Here is a 21,978-nt window from a genome sequence, read left to right as displayed (position 1 = left end):
AAATTTCACATTAGTCTTATGAGGAATAATCACATTTATTTTCCTTTTACAATTACTGAAACAAAGTGAGTGGGTTTTTATAAAATAAAAACAGAAAAGAATGGAAGGAAAACTTGTGTTCAGATTAAACTGGGGCCTGGTAGAAGAAGAGGGATAAGTAAATCAGCATTCATAGATGAATGTTTAAGCCTTGTACTTGACTCCTTATACATTTTATCTGACTTTGTTCTCAACCCAATGAGGTAGTATTATAATGCCCATTTTACATATAAACATAAAATGTATACTCTGTACATACCTCAAAGTGTATTTGGAATACTGTTAATGAGGTATTCATAATTATTGGTTGTGTGTGGTTTTGTCCTTGTGTTCAATTAAGCAGACATTATCTGCATAAAAATTTCTAGGTGACTGTACTTAGACCTTTCAGTTCAACTAAACTCTCCTTCATCTACTCATAAATATTTTTGATAAGTATTGTTGATAAATATTTTCTAAGCAGGGTGACACCTTTTTATCAGTGCTTTTTTTCTTTTATTCTAAGCCACTACTATGTTCCTTCCACCATGCTATAAATGGAACAGAAATAAAGAGTTTTTGCCTTTAAAGAAATTTTATTCTTTTCAAGGACACAACATGAACGCATTTAAGAGATATGTTACAGTAAAAGAAAAAAAAGCTGTTTTATAGTATGAATAAGACTGTAGACAGTAGAAGCAAGTGATCTATGTTAATTGGAATATATAGGGAGTTTTCATAACAATGTAGAGCTTGCCCTTTGCTTTGAGGTTTCTATAGATTAAGATTGGAGAAATAGCAGAGGAATAGACCAGAGAACATGAATGTTTTGATCATTCTGTGATAGATAAAATTACATTCATCTGAAGGTATCTGAAAACTCTGTGATCACTCTTTGATTCAAAACATATCTTCCGGTTCAATCTGTCCTGTTTCCACTGTTAGAAGTTCTTGCTTCTGGAATAAGCATTGTCTTTACCGTAGAAGTCATCATTTAAAGTGTCTGTATCTTATGGAGGAGTCAAGAATAGATTTCTGATAATTTAGTGTACTCCCCAGATTATCTTCTCCCACTGGATGAAAGGGAGGCATAAAGAAAGGACAGGTTATATTGTAAAAAAAAGGGGGGGGGACATCAAGAATACCGAGGTGATAGAAAACAAAGGATAAACATTTATTTTATTTTAAAATAGTCTAGTGTTCGGGGGTTAATGAGGAAATTAACTGATCATTACAGTCTTTCATTATCTCTAACCATAGTAGGTATTTCATAATTGTTGACTTTTGAATAAACAGCATTCAGAGGTTTTATTTGGGGTAAGCATTCAGTATTGTCATTAACCATTTAATCAGAGAGTATGCCTACCTCATTTCAAAACCTGCCTGATTTCCGCGCCATTTTATTAAATAATATTGAAAACATAAATCAGATGGAAGTTATTGCTCTAGGTGTGGAAATAATAAAGCAAAATATCATAGTTTTATTTTTTCAATCCTCACCTGAGGATATGTTCTTATTGATTTGAGAAAGAGAAGAAGGGAGAGGGGGAGAGAGAGAGCGAAACATCATTGTGAGATAGAAACATCCACCAGCTGCCTCCCCTATGTGCCCTGACCGGGGATCAAATCCACAACTTTTTGGTATACAGGACAACACTCCAATGAACTGAGCCACCCAGCCAGGGTCAAAACATCATAGTTTTAGATGCTATGTGCAAAATTAGTATGCCAAAGCAATATTTTCCTAGATGGTTTTCATGAAATGCAGATTATATGGTTAATGACATGTTTGAGGGATAGGCAAGGATCCGTAGTCAGTCAGTGTGGGAAATACCTGCTCAGGTGGTCAGTTTTTGCTGCAACACGACCTAGAACATCACACATGCTGAACACATACACTGTGACTTCAGAAGAGAGTTTAAGAAGTAATCTAAGAAATAGTGTTCTGTGGAAGGCACTTGAAAAAATGTGGCTCTGGCATGATTTGAAACACTAAAAGCTATCTATATATGAATATTGCATTTTCAGAAGGAAATATTCTAAATTAAAGAACTAGATAAGTATATTTAGATAAGTAAATTTGACTCAATGTATGCTCTTTTTAATAAAATCAATACACTTGTTCTTTTTGTTGTTAAAAAGTATTTTTATTTTATTTTCATTGAATGTATTGGGCAACACTGACTAATAAAATTATATAGGTTTCAGATGTACAGTTCTACAATACATCATCTATATATTGTATTGTGTGTTCACTATCCCAAGTCAAGTCTCCTTCCATTTCCCCCCCTTTACCTTCTTCTCCCTCACCCTACCCCCGTTCCCTCTGGCAGTTACATTTATGGAACTATGACATTTTCTAGTTCTGAGATTTTATATCTCCATGTTCACTGGGGAGACCCTTTCTCTTGTGACTACTTTCAGCCACATGAGTACTCCCACTATGAAAATTTACCAGTCCAAATGTCTGTCTTTGTGTGGGGCAGGTAACTTCTCTGGTAAATGTAGTATAGATCCTTCAGTTTACTTCTTTCAGTTCAGTTTTATTCTTCCATGCAGGCTATGGGATTTCCCTGTGGTGTTTGTTGATAAAATTTTAAGTACCAGAGGTCAGCCTTGTATTTAATATACAAAGGTATTCCCTCACACTGGGTTTACCTGTGTGCCAGAAATTGTAGTTGCCACTTAGCCCCAGGGTGTCCGTTCAGCATCAACAGCAATTTGGTGAATGGTTATCCACTTTATAAATGGCCATTGCCATCTGCTCCTGGAATCTCTTACATTAGATGGAAAGTATGTTTATGCCTGTCCTGTGTTTAGTTGCTTTGTGAATGATCTTGTTAAATTGCTGTGTTTTTTCTGATGTCCACACTGAGATAACTTTGGGTAAAACTTGGCATAGCTATTGGATTTAAGAGATGACTCCATCTTTGGTATTTTTGCAAAGCAAAATCTGGGGCAAACTTTATCTTTTCTCTCAATCATGTCCTTGTCATTTTCAAAGACGAGATATAATACAAGCAAAGTGACAGCGATTTCCTATGCCCTTGTTAGGTAACTGTGTATCTTTTGCTCTATACTTTCCTGATGCTGCCTGTCCTTAACACACTCACACGTGTGATTTCTAGCATAGGTATCAGGCAATGTCTTTGCTCCCTTTCACTAAGTTACCATTTCATACCTTTCTGAGGTAATTAATGTGTTTTAAATAACCACAATTGGAAAAGCATAGTGTCTGATTGATTTTTGTTGTGTCTTTACTGTACAGAAGTGTCTTTAACTTCAGAGTCTCAGAACAGGGGACAGAACAGGAGTCTGTGCAGTGGTGATTCATGAGCGTGGATGGAAGTCACTGGTTAGGCAGGTGCCTCTGGTCTCCAGTAATGGCATAAATCTTCAGGGAAGTTCTTTAATGTTGGGCTGTATGCCTGCCTGCATATGTCAAATCACATATAGGCTGGCATATATTATAAATGTAGAAATCTGAGGAATGAATAAAAATTCCTTCTGTTGTTCATTTTTGAAAGATGTCACATAGATGTGAGAAATAGGAGAAAAGTATAGACAGCATTGCTCTCCATTAACCATGCAAAGCTGAATCTGCATGTTTATAAACACACGATCATGCACATGCAGCTGCTCATCTTTGTGGAATAAAAGAAAAAAGTGAGAATTGATTGTGTTTTACAGGCTATGGGTTTTGACAAATGCATAATGTCATGTATTCATCATTACAGTGTCACACGGAATGGTTTCCCTGCCCTGTGCACCGCTCTTTCCTCCCAACCCTCCCCTCATCAGTGATGTCCCAGCACTGCTGTGTGGCCTTTGCACATGTGCACCCTTGGCCTTCAAACCTCTTCGTTGTCCCTCCATCGTGCTGACTCCTGTCCATCCTTCAGTGACCGCACCTGCCTGCCTTCTGCCCCACTCCACACACCTGAGCATGTCCCTGATCTGTAATTTTCCCGTTTTGTTTTGTTTGGGTTTTTGTTTTGTTTTTTGCCTTCCATGCACTCATCATCCTTCTCATGTCTATAGCTCTGTAAATAACTGGCATGGAGGTTCATGAATGAGAAATATAGCTGCTCAAGAAAAGGACTATTTCACATCTCACTCATCCCTCAGTTTGTCCTGCAGCTTAGGCATGTTATTCATGTGACCAGCTACTCCGGCCAGGGGCAATTTTTAAATCCTCCTTTTAAAATCTACAATTTGATTTCAATACATGTAAAACAATGACGAACCTAGGGCCAATATACTTTCTTCCACTTTTCCTCCCCTGTGCCTTACAACAATCATAGCATTACTTTTACATGGTATTATGTAGAACATTTGTATTACAATGATGATTTCTATGCTTTTGCTCTATATTGACATAAAAAGAAAATCATCAAAGATTATTATTTGAGAACAAGATTCATTTTTATTTCATTCCTGAATTTATCTATGTTTGTATTCTAATTATTCCTCTTTCTTTAATTATTGTTTAGAATTATTAGAATATTGTATCCCCTTTTTTCAAAGTCTTGTATGGCTTTGCATCTAGAAAACATTTGTTGTTTTATTTGTATAGATCCAGTGTTGAGTCACTAATGCTCATCTGTTCATGGCTCATTGTCATCTGCCCCAAGCCTGCTCATTGATTGGTTGATGCCTCCCTTTTATCCCTGTACCACATTCTGTTCTCCTGCTCTTCCCACAGACAAACATGTTAGTGTGTGTAAATAATAGTTTTAAGTTCTGTTATTAGAAAAAGTGCCTTGTGTTTGAATTTATTTTAACTTGTATGGATGGGTTATGTAATTTACCCCAGTTCTGTGTCCTTCTACATATTACGTTTTCACCATGCATTGTGTTCCCAATCCACCCACGGTTCTCTGTGTGCATTTAATCCACTGCTTGGTGTGCATTGACATTTGTTGCCTATGTTTTTTCCAATGATGAACACCAAGTTCAAAATCCTATATAATAAAAGGATAATATGCAAATTGACCTAACGGCAAAACGACCGGTCGCTATGGCATGCACTGACCACAAGGGGGAAGATGCTTAATGGAGGAGCTGCCCCCTGGTGGTCAGTGCGCTCCCACAAGGAGACTTCTGCTCAGTCACAAGCTGGGCTGACAGCTGGCAAGTGCAGCAGCCCGCCTCCGCAGCAGCGCTATGGTGTCCAGCTGAAGCTTAGGCCCATTCCCCATGGCGAGCGGACCTAAACTGTCAGTCAGACATCCCCCAAGGGCTGCCGGACTGCGAAAGGGTGCAGGGACACCCCCCCCACACACACACACACATATATATAAAGAGAGTGCATACTGGGCTGAGGAAGACACACACAACACACAACACACAACACACACACACACACACACACACACACACACACACATACACACACAGTGCACGAATGTCGTGCACCTGGCCTCTAATGTATTATAGTCCCTTCACATTTTCTTTTCATTCGAATATATTTAAGCCCTTTTAATCCAGTTTATACCTTCTGCTTGAATGTTCAAAATATACCTTATGTGTATGAATTATATAGTTAATGAGTATCCAAATGGACTTATATTAAATTTCAAGGACTTATATGAAATTTAGACAATTATTTGCCTAATAACAGCAATCCTTTGACTAAGACAAAGAGAGCCTACTCATATGTTTAAGCCTTATGGATAGCAAAATAAAGTTTTTGGAAGCTTAAAACATAGAGTACAAAAGGCATCATTGGAATAAAAGTAAAATGACTGCAAAAGGACTCTTAGATACCTTAGTCTGGTAATAAGTTGTAATTATACATATTTTAAGACATTATTTTATTAAAAAAACAATATCCTTTGGAACTTTTTCTTCTGGGATATATGAATGATAAAAAACACTTTTTTATTCTATTATGAATGCATGCATGCCTTGGCATTTCCCCACAAGGACTTGAGGTATCTTTCTATAAAGACCATGTACCCAAAGGATAATGAATAGAACAGAAATGGAAAATCATTACTTTGTAGAAGAGGAGTTTTCAAGTATCCTATTTAAAAGGAAACATTGTGGGTTCAATTGAGCATTACATTTAACTTTAATCTTCTTTTGAATGGAAAAACAGGAAAGTTGGTAGATTGTGTAAGTTTTCATAATCAAAATGGAAGAAACATGCTAGTTCGTTGAGGGCAGATACTCTGTTTCCTGGTAGAGGCACTCTCACCGAGCAGCTCCTAGACATCTGTGTAGAAAGCAGGTTAACCACTATTAGGATTGACACTGAATGCTGAAATTTATAATCTCAGAAAAAGCAGAGGTTTTATTTAGGAACCAATATTTTATTTACACTCGAGCATGTGTTTGAATAAGGCTCTAGAATTCTACATCACATAGTGCCACATCTTTAGTTTGTAGAACCAGTTTAGTCTCTGGAATTGGCAGGTGGGTATAGATAGAAACTGTTATCTCTGTGTGATCCTGGACACATGTAATCTCTGCAAGCTTCAGTTTCCTCGTGTAAACGTGATAATTAACATAAGCTACCTTGTAAAATTGTCACTAGGATTAAGCCAGGTGAAAGCTCTTAGCATTATTCAGCACATAATAATACTATATAGATTTGTTATTAGGATTAAGTATGATAAACCATGCAGTGTTCCTAGGATGTCCCTGGTGCTTCCAAACAGGTATTCGGTGCTCATTAATGTCCCTCTCTTTCTCTTCCCTGTCTTAATGAACATCCCTTTTCTGCTTCAGGGAAAGCACAAATTGCATGTAGACACTGGAATGGAAGGTGATTGGTGTGGCCTTATTCCTGTTGGACAGCCTTGCAATCAGGTTACAACGACGGGCCTAAAGTGGAACCTCAGTAAGTAAAGCCCTTGCACAGTGAGGCTTTCTCTTTTTTATATTTGTCTTTGGGATATATCTAGGAGTGAAAATGCTGGTTCATATGGTATATCTCTGTTTAACCTTTCATGGAACTACCAGATTGTTTTCCAAAGTGGCTTCATCATTTTATATTCCCACCAGCAATTTTATGAGTGTTCCAGTTTCTCTACATCTTCATCAACACTTGATATTATCTACTATTTTAATACACACCTTAGTGTTATCTCATCGTAGTTTTTATTTGATTTTTCCTGGTAACTAATGGTATTGAACATCTTTTCATATGTTTATGGGCCATTTGTATATATTTTTTGAAGTAATGTCTGTGCAGATCTTTTGCCCATATTTTAGTCAGATTGTTTCTCATTTTAGGTTGAGTTGTGAGATACCTGTATATATTCCAGATACAAGTCCTTTATCAGATATATAACTTATAAATATTTTCTCAGAATCTTCAGCTTATCTCTTGATTTTTGAAAATTTCATTAACTAAATTCATTTGATTTTGATAAAGTTCAGTTTTTCCTTTTATTGATTGTACTTTCAGTGTCAAACCTAAGAACTCTTCATGTAAAATCATGAATGAATGAAACCTAATTTACTTTCCCAGAGAGGTAGCTATTCTAACTAATGTAGCAAGTTCTTTTCATAATTAAAACTCTGAGATTTTATAAGATTAGCTGTTCTTATTAAATTTTAAAATGTTTTCCCAGTACTTACTAACTGCATTAAGTTCTAGTTATACTAAAACTATCTGCTTTTAAAAGAAAAATAAACAAAGTGGATCTGTTCATGAAATAATGCTGATGCCAAAAGAGCCATCAGGCCTTGTGAATTAACTCTCGTCTCTTTAAGAATCACAGTAATTTAATCAAAGAGCCTGACTGATTATCATAGGGATTCTCCCCTGATTGACCAATACCTCTATAGTTATAAAAAGTAAAGTAAGGAACCATGTCGTCATTCTTTTGTAGCATGTAAAGCTTTCAGGTGCCCACAAGGAAATAAGTATTTCAAGAAAGAAATAATTTGAAGATGAAAAGATACTTTAAAAGAACTGTCCATGACCCACTGCTGAAACAATTAGGGGGGAAATGAGATATTTTGAAGCAAGTGTCCATAGAAGTCATCAGATTTGAAAAGAGGGTGAGAACAGATCTCCAGTGTACAGAAGTATGGGACAGGCCTTGAAGCTGGTTAGCTGAAACTGACATGACCTCCCATGAGAAACTTTCTGAAAACATTACAGCCAAAAACAATCATACTCTTGAGAGTTGCCGTTCTTTCCAAGGACTGTTCCTACAGTGGTGAGCCTCTGCCTGAATCGGTAGTGGCCTTACTTTTCAGAGCTGACACCAAGATAGAAGGAGCATTGAGCAAAGAGAAGTTAGGGTTGGCTATCTGGGCAGTAGCCTCCACTTCCTTTATTGTACAGTAATGGGAGAGAGTCATAGGATGAAACATGCTTCTTCAGGGCTCTTTAGAACACCCTCTTACACACTGGGTACCACGGTCATGTACATATCCTAATTCTGCATCATGAAGTTTATTCCAGGATGGGGGGCCTTGGGTATGATGAGGGTAGGGCTTTTAACCTTCCTAACTGGGTTAATGTTTGATCCTGCCGAAATGCTACACACTATTACTTATTTATATATTTACAAATTGATTTGACTTTTGAAATCATTTTTTCTCTACAACGTTATGAAAATAATTAGGAACTTCATGGAGTATTCAAAGTAATAGAGTTGAGACACAGTATTTAATTATCTCTGTTAAAAGTGCTAATTAATGGGTCTCCCCATAGATGATATAACCTCATTAAAAACTAATAAAAATTATGTGAAATGACATAATGTTGACTTGAAGAGAAGTAGAAGGATTTCTTTACCTGTGTTATAGGCACCAGAAATACCAAAAATGGTATTACCAGACAGCCCCGAGTTGAAGGGAGAGGGCTGTCCCCTCCTCGGTTCTTGTCAGTCTCGAGAGAAATAATTCAAACAATTGACAGCAACATTGTAGTAAAGCAAATTTATTAAAGAAGCAAGGCAGGCAAAGCTATCAAAATACATATGGCATAAAGTGCAGATGGGCTCTCAGCTTATCTGAGGAGCCAGCCTTGTAAGGGTTCAAAGGTTTTTATACTTTTCTGTCTATAGGTTTGTGAGGTTTTTTTTGCTGTTTGTTTTTTAATTCTTTATTGTTTAAAGTATTACATATATCTCCCCCCCCCTCCACATTGTCCTCTCCCCCCAGCACATGCCCTCACCCCCATGTTGTCTGTGTCCGTGGGTTATGCTTATATGCATGCATAGAAGTCCTCTGGTTGTTCTCCTACTCCCCCCGCCCCTCTGCCTTTGCCTCTGAAGTTGGACAGTCTGTTTGTTCTATGCTTCTATGTCTCTGGACCTATTTTTGTTCATCAGTTTATGTTCACTATATTCCACAAATGAATGAGATCATGTGATATTTATCTTTTTTAGTATAATACTCTCCAGGTCCATCTATGCTGTTGCAAATGGTAAGAGTTCCTTCTTTTTTACTGTATAGGTTTTAAGATTCTTCTGCCAGATATCTTGGTACAGATTAGCTCTCAAGGTCTCCCTTTTACTTTTTTGTAGCTTTTGGGGGGAATGTTTGTATGTACACCTTGTCATCTTGGCAAATCCTAAGATGGCTGACTTCTTTGTTCAGTGGGTGAGATAAACTCACCTTCATTCCTTCCCCCTTCACCCCCACTTGCCTTAGCATTTCGAGGTGATTAAAGCTATGTGTTCTCTGCTTAGGGAGAAGAGATATTAATCATTTGTTCTCACATGTTCTTGGTTGAGGGAGATAAGGTGTTGCTGCAAGCTGCCCAAACTGTTTGGCCTTGTTTAATTTTCTTTTCTTAGTTCCCTGTTCCACTTGCCCTGGAATTTTCCTAGCTTCTTACTATCCTGTTACACCTGGAAGAGCCCCTGCTCTTGTCTGTGAAAGCAGAGGCCTGAGGTCAGTGTCATTTCGTCATTCACACCTCAAAAGTGACTAGTTGGGGCTGGGCCTAGAGAGGAGAATGGCAATACAGTAACTTAGTCAGGGGCTGTTACTTTTTGGGTCAAGGAAAGTAAGCAAGACCTTAAGGAAGCATATCTGAGTCCTCCTCAGGTGGTCTCCAGGGTTGATTTCTTCCAGGCTACACTTATTCTAAAATCTGATGCCACACGTTCTAATAGTCCGACTTACCTGTTTCAATTTGTAGTATCTCCCATCATGTCCTGTCTTTAATAAAAAAAAGTGTGGTAGATGCCTATGTATCCTATCACCCAGAAGTCAATCTTTATAAATATTGTTGGTGCTACCTGTATTATAATACTTTATTGCATAATGGTGTGCCGTGAACATTCTGTGATGTGTCTGGTTCAAGATTTTCTCGAGAGTGTACGCAGCTGGCATTAAAATAGCTACATCCTAGATCAGTGCACTCTCACCTTTAAGATTCACCCCATATTGCTCTGACAGTGATTCTTCCAATGTGACCTCATCCTAGGGGCATTCAGAGTCCCCTGCTCCAAGTCTCTACCCAGCTCTAGGAATTGTTAGCTTTGATCTTGTTTGCAGATCTGATCAGTGTCAATCATACCTCCATACCTGGTTGTGGACCCTGCTGGAGAGGGAAAGTACCTTTTCTAGTTACAGGTCATGCAGGTGGCCTTGTCCGTGGATTGCTACTGCCTTTTGCCTATTAGCCTTTGGGCTAACTTAGTTTATTCCTTATTAATTCTTAGAAGTTCTTCAGACCCTAATTATCATCCTCCTGGCTATTCTTTACCTTTCCCATTTGTGTATGGCCTTTTTATATCACAGAGACTGTGGTTAGTTAAAGGTAGTCACATTTATGAAGCTTTTTCTTTAAGATTTGTAATGTCTGTGTCTTAAGTCCTCTTTCTATTTCCCATGGTCATAAAGATGTTCTCATATTTTAGTTTTATGTTTTATTTTTAGGTATTTTCTTTCACTTGAAATTGATTTTTGTGTGTATGACATGAGTTAGAGATCCAATTTTGTTTTCCTTACTGATAACCAGTTGCCCCAGCATCATTTATCATCCTTTCTCCAATGATTTGCAGTGTACCATAAGTTTTACTGTTCCTGAGTATGTTTCTTGAATCTCTATTCTGTTCCCTTGCTTACATTCTTCTTGTACTGATACCACCTGTCCTAAAATAATACATCTGTTATCTTACAGTTTTGGAGATGAGAATCTACAATGGGTTTTAGGGGACTAAAATCAAAGTGTCGGTAGAGCTGCAGTCCTGGGGGTTCCAATGGAGAATCCTTTTTTCACCATTTCCAGCTTCTAGCAGGGGTGGGGAACCTTTTTTCTGCCAAGGGCCATTTGGATATTTATAATATCATTCATGGGCCATACAGGTTATCAACTTAAAAGTTAGCCTGCTATATTTGGTCAGATATTTAATTAACTCACCCCTAAGCCTGGGCAGGGCCAGCCCTAATGATTTTGTGGGCCTTATGCAGCCCTCGGGCTGGGTGTTCCCCATCCCTGCTCTAGAGGCTCCCAGACCTCTCAGCTAGCGATTCCTTCCTCAGTCTTCGAGCTGGCAGCCGGACGTGATCCCATTCCTCTGTGATGTCTGCTTCCATCGACACACCTTTTTCTCTGACTTTCACTGTTTAGGAATGTGTTGATCCTGAGACAAACCTGGGTAATCTAGGATAATCCCATTTTAAGATTTTTCACTTCAATTACATTCCTTACATTTGTTATGTAAGGAATTTATTCTCAGATTCCAGGAACTACAATGCAGACATTGGGGGGGACGGGACCATTATTCAGCCTACTATAGCAAGTCTGTAATTGATGAATTAAAAAATTTTCTGAAATAACTAGATGCCCAGTGCATGAAAATTCATGCACTGGGGCAGGGGGCAGGGGGGATCTCTCAGCCCAGCCTGCCCCCTCACACAGTCCGGAGCCCTCAGGGGCAGGAGGCACCCCAGCAATCAGGAAGGTGATGCCCCATCACACCTCTGCTGCTGCCACTGTCGGCGCAAGCCGCCGCCGGCCCTGGTTACCTGAGCCTCGGGCAGCCCTAGGCAGCTGGGGGGCTGAGGAGACTGGGGGACTCCAGAGGCAGGCGCGCAGAGCAGCGGGGCCAGCCTGAGGACGGGCCCGGCCTTGCTGTGCACCTGCTGCTCCCGCGGGGCTGAGGGGGCTGAGGGGACTGGGCGCCACCATCCTGTGGTTGTGGGTGCCGCCATCTTTGAGGGTGGGGAAGTCAATTAGCATATTCCCTCCTTATCGGCTGTGGGTGCCGCCATCTTTGAGGGTGGGGCAGTCAGTCAGTATATTCCCTTCTTATTGGCTATGGGCGCCACCATCTTTGAGGGCTGGGCAATCAATTAGCATATTCCTTCTTTATTAGATAGGATCCTTATTGAATACAATTATATCGTTGAATTTTAGTGTGACTCTGAAAATTAATGTATGGAGGTTATTTCTATTGTCACTGAGAAACTGAATTTCGGTGTTGTCATTCATCTGGCCTCAGATAACATGTGATAAAGACTCAGGACAAAATGAAAACAAAATTAAAAACAAACCAATTGTGTGCATACAATTTAATTGGTGTCCACACACACACACAAAAAGAGAGTTACAATTTCCATTCAGTCTGATTTCTGATCCCCAAGGATTGTAGTCACATTTACATGTAGTCAAATGTCCAGTCTGATCCCTGGGAACCAGGAAAAAAATCAGAAGGTTTGCTACAGCTCCAGCCAGCTGTGGGTTGTAACCAGTCTCTTATTAGACATACTCATCTTTTTCTGTCCTGCTTGTATATCTTCTCTTTTCTGGCCTTTGAGATTATACTTATATGAGAAACTGGGAGTGTCTATCAATGAGAAGCAACAATCAGATGTGAGATTGAAATAGTAAAAAAAAAATGAAGGGTGAAAATTTGACACTTATATTTCTTTTATAGCCACATATTAGAATCTAAGGGCTCTAAAGGTCCTTAAAGAGCAGTCAGGTATTAATTAATTAATTCACTGGGCACATACACACACCATCAAAGTACTAGGTCACTGCTTATACCACTATCACCTTTCTTTCTGTCCTTCTGCACACACAGGCTCTTGTGCCCACCTATGTATTGGTACTACCATGTATTACAATTTGGGTTTTATTATTATATAGATTCTGGGATATAAACTGACACTTTTGTTTAGTTCTGAATATGAGCAATTGAGGAATCATTACACAAAATAACAAGCATGGCACCCAACTGGCATGGCTCAGTGGTTGAGCATCAACCTATGAATGAGGAGGTCATGGTTCGATTCCCATTCAAGGTATATGCCCAGGTTGCAGGCTTTATCCCCAGTGTGGTGCATGCAAGAGGCAGAGGATCAGTGATTCTCTCTCATCATTGATGTTTATATATCTCTCTCCCTCTCCCTACCTCTCTGAAATTAATAAAAATGGATTAAAAAAAAAGACAAACATGGGAAACTAGGACCCAGCTTTTATGAAGAAGGCAAAGTTGGGGTGCGGGGGGAGGAGGTCAATAAGCAGTACATATTATTGTTCTGGAGAACAATATATTTTTGGGTTATGTTATTCTGAAGGATTTTCAAGTACTCTTTGTAAACAAATACTACATTTTCAGACATTTCAGACTAATGACATAGCCTACTACAAACTTGTATTAAATACATATTTCATTAACTCAGCTCCAATTCAATTTTTTGTGCTGCAGATTTGGAACTAGACATGAGTGATGTTTCTTCTCTTTAGTTCTCACCCTTCTGTGATTCTACTGAGAGCATAAGGAACCAACAATAATTTACTGTATGCCATAACCATCCCGCTTTGTTTCTAGAAAACTCCAACAACCTGACAACACATTTGTTATGGTTGATTCTTGGCATTTAAATATGTGAACAATTAACAGGCATTTGGAGGGAATATGATAAATGGGAATCTGTGAGGAGACAAATATTTCATTGACCAGCGCTCAGGAACAGAATATAACTCAGGTTTGCCCCCCAAGTTGTTTAAATGAGTTGACTTCCTAGTATTTATGTGGGCAGGCTGAAGGATGAGAATGACTCCAGTGTAAGCTCCAGGGTCCCTTTCCATTTCCCTCCTCCAGGTTTTACTTTTGTGCTGATTCAGACGTGAGCTCTGTGCATTCAGCCATCCAGCTAATATACCGAGACAGGAAAGCAATAACTTTTGATCATTGTATGAATTATAGAGAAAGAATCAAGGGGTGCAGGTGGATAAACTTTTATTCTGGGAACAGGTTAGTGGGTATAATTTTCTACTGGGTCCAAATAGCCATACTTTGTATTTTGAATAGCACGACTTGTCTTTTCACTACACTCATTCTCATCCAGGTATAACATCAATGCTTTTATTAATGCAGAGGAAGTATTATTATTTCCATTTTATAGATGGGGAAACTGAGACTCATGATGTTAAGTGAATTGTCCAAGCTCATTTTCCTAACCTAGTCCTCTGTGCACATGAAAAGATCCATCACTGATTATATGTATTTTTAAAAGCTTTGAACATGGTGAAATAACCTATCTCACAGTCCTTCGCCTGAATGAAAGTAGAATTTTCCCTGAATGTGGCCAGGGTTAGAGCAAAGGAGACAGAGAACTAACCTTAGCCATTAAAATCATGTTGGAAGCCCTTTTAAGAAATTCCTTTGCATCCTGAGAGCCAGAGATCACAAACTAGAGCTCATGCAGGTTTGTGGCGCATGATGTAATGTGTTTCAGTGTAATGCAGGTCCACTCTGATGTCTGATCACTGGGGTGATTATAAACTGAACTCGACACTCATCGTTATTCTCAAGGTACTAGCGGTAAGGAATCAAGGAAAAAGAAGTGTATTTACCTTTCACAAAGGAGGGTGGAGAATAAATGGTTAAGACAGGGATTTTGAATTTAAAGATTCAAGGTTGAAAAGAAAGAACAGTGATAACAGAGCAGGACGGTGTGGTGGTGGGAGGCTGAGATCGTACATGGGTTTCTCAGCAGCAAACTGCTACTATGTCCAGAAGGTTACATAGAGGCCAAATTGTGAAAAAAGCTGAAATATTTGGAGAGCAGTAGGCTTAAATTAAAGAAGGGGAAATTGTGCAGCCTTTAAATAGATCTCTGTATCTCAAAAAAAAAAATATTGCCGAAACCAGTTTGGCTCAGTGGCTAGAGCGTCGGCCTGCGGACTGAAAGGTCCCAGGTTCGATTCCGGTCAAGGGCATGTACCTGGGTGCAGGCACATGCCCCAGTGGGAAATGTGCAGGAGGCAGCTGATCTATGTTTCTCTCTCATCGATGTTTCTAACTCTGGGAGGTGTGCAGGAGGCAGCTAATCGATAGAGGCGGCTGATCAACGTTTCTAACTCTCTATATCTCTCTCCCTTCCTCTCTGTAAAAAATCAATAAAATATATTTAAAAAAAATATTTGCTTGATTTTTTTCTGCCTATAATTCGAGGGAAGCCCAAGGTACAGATTACAGAAAGTAAGTTCTCTGTCCAATAGGGTATGCCACAGAACCACACAGTGGAATTGAATTAGTGAGAGAGGGTAGAGATTTCAACATCCAAAAAAGCCCAGCCGTTGTGGCTCAGTGGTTGAGTCAGGAGGTCATGGTTCGATTCCAGGTCAGGGCACATGCCCAGGTTGTGGGCTCGGTTCACAGTGGGGGACATGCAGGAGGCAGCTGATCAGTGGTTCTCTCTCATCATTGATGTTTCTATATTCCCTCTCCCTTCCTCTCTGAAATCAATAGAAATATACTTATAAATTTTTTTTTAAATGGCCAGAAAAGGGAAGAGATTAAGGCTGTAAGCCCCTTGACAAAGTAACTCTCTGAGATTAGTATATACCATGTTACTTACCTTCTCTCTATGTAATTTGTACCTTGAGTTTTCCTTGAGGAATACTAGAGGCCCGGTACACAAATTTATGCATGGGTGAGGTCCCTCAGCCTGACCAGTGATCGACACTTATCAGGGGGCCAGCTGGCTAGGTGGTGGGACCGTGGAAGGTTGGCCAGCCAGTCAGGGGGACTGGCTGGTTGCGGGAGGGGCCACAAGAGGTTGTCCAGCTGGCACCCCCCAATCGGGGCTGATGGGGGGGGCCAGCTGACCAGGAGGAGGGGCTGAGGCAGGTTGGCTGGCTGGCTAGGGGGAGTTGGCAGGCCATGGGAGGTTGGCTGTGGGAGCACATTGACCACCAGGGGGCAGCTCCTGCATTGAACGTCTGCCCCCTGGCTGTCAGTGCTCATCATAGTGACTGGTTGACCAGTTGTTCCGGTCATTTGGTCATAAGGGTCTCTTAGGCTTTTATATATAGAGATAAATAATGTTCTAAATTTCTCTCGTGCACAATTCCAGGAGGGAAAGGTAGACAGAGTGCACTGGGGCCACTGATGGTGGCAAAGCATGGCCCAGGGCAGTAGCTCTCAAGTGCCACAGTGTCTCCATTGGTTGCGAATTATGTCACAAGTGATCTGTAACTAACTGTAACTACTAGTGCTCTTGATCAATTTTTTTAATTCGTTAAAGCAGGTTAAGGTCACTCGTAAAATCATGTCTCTCCTGGTAATCACATGTACTTCCTTGGATTGAAAAGGAACCTGTAGAGCAGAGTCAGGGTTATGGAAGTTGTAGATGCGTTCCCCCTTCATGTGCAGAGCCTCATTCTGTATGCAAAGCTGTTACTCAGTCACCACTAACTCATGGCAATCACAAATTAGAGTCTAGTGACTGAAAGTTTGTAGTTAACTGTGTTTTCTGTTTAACTTCATCCATGAATAAATTTTAATAATGAAGGTATGAATAAAAGAAAAGGAGAGTAGTACAGCAATCACTTTCTTATACTTGCACCTAAAAATTCTAAATTAAGTGAGGGGTAGACGGGAGTTAACTGCCATGTCAGTCAGTATAGTAAAACAGATTTAAGACAAATTTGTGACCTAGAAGTCCACAGATTTATTTTGATCCCTTCATGTCTCGTTAAGAAAATGTCCCTCCTTGTTTGGTCTGATTCTATGTCCCCTTCTATGTAGAAGCTATCCCTAAGTGATATGATCACAACCCATAACTTTAAAGAGATCTAAATGCCATTGCTCCTCCAGAGAGTACCTGTACAGCGTTCTGGTTGGGTGAATCTTTATTGAATGAATGTCTAAGGACCTTGTCTAAGCTAATATGGCCATGACCAAATACTTGATTTCTGTCCCACTGGGTCTCTGTGTTTTCCCCACATCAGTAAATGAACACACACACAATTAATAGCTCAAAGCAAAAGCCTTATATTCATCCTTCTGTTCTCCCCATCTCCTCTACCATGATCCTAGCCCAGGCCCTCTTCGTTTCTCTCCTAGAATCTGCAACAGCCTCTTATTCGATCACCTCATTTTATGATTCTTCACAAAGCAAACAATCTTTTAAAAGCCAAAATGAAACTATGCCACTCCCCCATTGAGAAAACTTTATTGCCTTGTATTTACAATAAAAGCCATATGCCTGTCTGTGTCCTGCTCCAGGACTGGCCTCCTCCCAGTTCTCCAGCTGTACCACTCTCCCTGTCATTCTGTCACTAGTCACATTGACCTTCTGCTTCCTGCCTTAGGCTCTTTGTACTTGCTTTTCCCTCTGCCTGGAATACTATTCCTCACATCTCTCAATGGATGTGCACATTATATTATTTAAGCCTCAGCTTAGATCTTGTGTCTTCATGGAAACTATTTCTAATAAGTAGATCTAAATTAGCACCAATCCCTCCCCTCCCAACAAAACCCCCTCTAGCATATTGCCCTGTTTTATTGTCTTCACTGCAGTCATCACTGTTTGATAATCACCCTATTCATTGCTCTCTGTCTTCTCCTCATTAAAAGTTAAGCTTCAGAACAGCAAGGACATTAACTGTCTAGCTCTTCTCTGTCTTGAATATTAAGTGTGGTTCCTGTGCAGAGTAAGCCCTGAGCAGATATTTGCTGAATGTAAACTCTCTATGGGATTGGGTCAGATGGCACATGCCAAAATGAAATCAGGAAAGAAGGCTTAGCCTAAGCCTGGGACCCTTTTGTTCTAACTGTATTGTTGACAGTGAAAGACTAAGCCAGGGTTAGCTCTCCCAGGAAAGATAAGAATGGAGGACACTCAAGCAGAGAGGAGGATGAGTTGGAGATGGGCATTATGCCACACCTACAAGACTACCTCAGACCAAAAATATGGGGCATGTAGAGGAGGCAGCACCAGGATGGAGTCAGAGACAATACCCAAGATGAATCTTAAATGTAATTTTTGCCAAGGCAGGCCTTTCTCTTTAACAGTCTGATTAGCTAAGATGTGCCTTGAAAAATCCCTCAAAACGTAAGTCTCAAAGGAGCCTTGTTCATCACTGTGATTCAGTTCTGCTTTGTCCAAAATCCAGGAATTTTCCATAGGAAGTCTACCCCTGGAGGATAGGCTCTCAATTGTCAGTTGTCCATAGTTCAAGGCCAGTGCCTAGAATGAACCCTGGTATCCACAGCTTCCCTTTCCTGAATCCCACCTTATTTTCTAGGCTTTTTCAAACTAAGTATTCCCCTTTGAAGAATTATACCCCCACCAGATGTGATCTTCATTTTTCTGAACCTTCAAAGCATTTGCAGGTGTCACTTGAAGGCATCCATAGCCTTGGATGGTAATATTTGTTTAAATGTCTTAGGTCCCTTTTCCTAACTAGATTTTAAATCCCTTAGAATCATTCCTGCACCCTCTAAAACACATGCCTTAGCCTTTTATGATCAGTATAAAGCTGCAAAGGAGGAGAGCAGTGCACTTAAATATTGGTTCTGCTGCTTGCTAGGTATGAGACCTTGTGATTTACTTCTCTGAGCCTACATTTCTCTTCTCTAAAATTTAAGTGGTGATAGAGAAGACAATTACCACATCATAGGACTGTTGAGAGGATTAAATGGATGGTGTGTATGCAGTGCTTGGCACAGAGTATAATAAGCAGTAAATATTAGGATGGTGATAACTTTTATGGTTACCCCAGATGTCTGTTTTAAGAGGATTCAAGTGTAGCCCCATGTCAAGTGACTGTGCTTATAATATTGATGACACTCTAAAATATGTACTGACTGTCATAGAGCCCATAATAAATATAGTACCAAAAATTCAGCCATGGATACAGGTCCATAGCCTTAATTGTGAAAAAGTTAACAGTAAAGAGTCACTTCTGAGTCTTATAAATAGGAAATTGGATTTCCTGATGGTAATTTAAATACTTTGGGAGCATGAATACACCAGAAACACGCAAGTTGTAAGTGGGTGACTCAGAGAACAAGGGCAAGGAATCCTGAAATAAGCAACAGCCAATGGCCACTTAAGCTCTTACAGAGCACACTGCAGAAAATAAATTCATTTAAATATGCATGAAGCTCCTGAGTGGTGGAAGATGCCGAAATGGGACTGAATGATTTCCTTTTATTATGTGTGTTCTCAAGTGTTAATAATGTCTGGCTTTGTGCTCTATACCTTTGATTAGAACAAACACCAGAATCTTTTGCCTTTTTAAATTGTTTTTAAAGTAATTTAGATTATAAAACAGGAAAATCCAGTCAAAGTACAGATTGGTTTCATTGATTTGGACAAGTGGATAGTAACTTTATCAGAAGATAGATGGATCCCAGAGGGAATGAAAAGTAATTCTGATTAAATAGTTAGAAAAGAGCTTTGGAGAGTCTGACATAATTTTGCAAAAACTTCTTATAAGTTTGAAACTTGCCAACCTCCTTCCTAAAATGCATGCAAAGATTTAATCCACCTCTCTGATGCTGTTTTGCACAGCAATTTAAGTTCTAAGAATCAATATACTCAATCGTAGACTGTAGGGTCTATTTAGAATGTATATCAGAATTATTACTCAGTTATTTCCAGTTCATCAGATCTTTTAATTTTCATTATGGGAACCACAGATATGAAAATCCTGGCATTTTATGTCCTTGTATACTCAAAAACAAATTTTATGGTTCTATAATTGAATAAATAAAGGAAAAGTTTCCAGAAAGAGGAAGCAGAAATAGCAAAAGCAAATTACCAACTAAAGCAGCAGTCGCCAATCTTTCCGACCTCACAGACCACCAGTGATCTGCAGACCACCGGTTGGTGACCTCTAAACTAAAGGATTATAATATTCCAGGCTATGTCCTACCTGGTTTTTTAAAGGGGAGGGATTTAAGGAAATTACAATTTGCCCTGCACACACTGGTTGTTGGGTAGCTTTCATTTATGGCGGTATTCCATTTTTTATGCCAAGGCAGTGAGGAGACCTAAGCTACAGAATGGATGAACTTAGAAAAGGTTTTGGTAGCCCTGCCTAAAAACAAAAACAATCCAAAGAATTGCCAAGAATCATAAAATCAGGAGTAAGGATATGAAATACATCAACTTGACTTGCGGAACATGGGAAAATATTAAATCTATTCTAATTCTATTATTGTTGTCCATGTATTTCTGTTTCAGTTATTACAGTCGTTTCTATTTTGCCTTTAAGCTATGAATCACATTAGATAAGTTTTTTGTTTAATTTTTTACTTTGGAAAAACACAGATTTTCACAAGGGGTTTAAATACTTTGTAATATATGTATGAGCTTATAGCATATAGCCATATAGTTGAATATTTCTTTGATGTCAAAGACTCATTGTTTGTATGCTGAATTGTTTTCTTGGGAAGCTATAATGTGTTACAATTACAAATAATCTCTGAAGGGAAATCTTAAGAAGCAACTATAAAAACAACACACAGTACTATATTCCAGGAACATGGCATAGCATTTGCAAGAATATTTCATAATAGGTCTAGGAGGTATTGATGTAGCTGAGGAATTCAGTAGTAGTAGTGGAAAGAGATGCGGCCAGAAACGTAGGTGGGATCAGATCATGATTGGGTGACTTTGTGTCCTGTAAGAAGTTTGGATTTACTCTATAGGCAGTGGGGAAACATTTTAGACAGTTGAGAGATATGATCACCTTTGTGTTTAACAAAGATGACTCTAGAATCATTACATGGATTAGATTAGGGAACGACAGTAAATAGACGTTGTTGTTTTTCCTTTTTAAAAATCAGATTGTATATGAAACTAGAACTTTATGTCAGTTATCTGAATAAACATTCCAAAGAAGCATTTCTCATTCATTCTAAAGGGATAAGACCTATTGAGCGACATTTTTGAAAAAATGATGTCTACATTAAGTATATAATACTCGTTTTCAATACGTACCATTGATCTTTAATATTTAATATTTTTCCATGTTTCGCAAGTCAGGTTTACCTTTAAAATTCAACTTTCATGTCTGCTTATGAAGGAAGGAGTCTCTTCCTCAGGCATATGATGTGTACCATCACTTGATTCTTTCCAGAAAAAACACACAAAATTGCAAGAGTCTCTTCTCCTTTTGAAATATGACAAACCTCTATTTCTGGAACTTTTCCCTGTTGCTCTGACCCAACCAAATGACCTAGGAATCTTTTGTTTAAAACAGAGTGATGCAATTTAAAGGACCAGATGTACCACAAATGAAGTTCTGTAGACATTAGAAAATCAAGTTACATACTCACAACTACACGTACCTACTCTATTGTGTTTTCAGCTCCCTGCTGCTGTTGGTAGAAGGATTATACTTCTTGGCAGGATTCAGATATTACCTACCGATGGTGAATATATCTTAATATGTCCTTATGTAGGAACTAACTTTCCTTGGTGCTTCTTTAAGAGCACATGTCTTAACAATAAATTGAAAAGCAGAATCGTCAGGAACTTTTTCTGTATGAAGTATTATTTCATCACTGCTTTTTTAGAGATTAAGTTACTTTTTTAATAGCTTTGTGAGATGTTTTTCTAATCTAGTGCACATGAGCTATAATCAAAATTAGAATTCCTAATTCTGAGCTCAAAGAGTTGGAGACTAACCAAATCAGAACCTTCAATAATATTTATAAGGAAAAACCCATCAATCATTTATTCATTCCCTCTTCCTAGCTCTGCATACATTATAGAAAAATTTTT

The 21,978-nt window shown here is 39.0% G+C and overlaps 1 protein-coding gene across 4 annotated transcripts in view; it reads left to right on the top strand.

The window, feature by feature from the left end:
- TPK1 (thiamin pyrophosphokinase 1) overlaps positions 1-21,978 on the top strand; it is a 271,443-nt gene that overhangs the window by 193,136 nt on the left and 56,329 nt on the right. For 3 of the 4 annotated variants that reach the window (XM_015570986.1, XM_006774520.2, XM_015570984.1), the window contains one exon: positions 6,754-6,865. In XM_015570986.1, coding sequence (XP_015426472.1) covers positions 6,754-6,865 — 112 coding nt within the window. Of the gene's footprint in view, positions 1-6,753; positions 6,866-9,374; positions 9,413-21,978 lie in introns of all 4 variants that reach the window. The other variant, XM_015570987.1, reaches the window with a different exon arrangement.

The sequence above is a fragment of the Myotis davidii genome, unplaced genomic scaffold, assembly GCF_000327345.1.
Source record: "Myotis davidii unplaced genomic scaffold, ASM32734v1 scaffold1488, whole genome shotgun sequence".
In the NCBI taxonomy this organism is placed as follows: domain Eukaryota; kingdom Metazoa; phylum Chordata; class Mammalia; order Chiroptera; family Vespertilionidae; genus Myotis; species Myotis davidii.
Note: the sequence above shows the minus strand (reverse complement) of the source record. Positions and strands in the feature narration are given on the sequence as shown.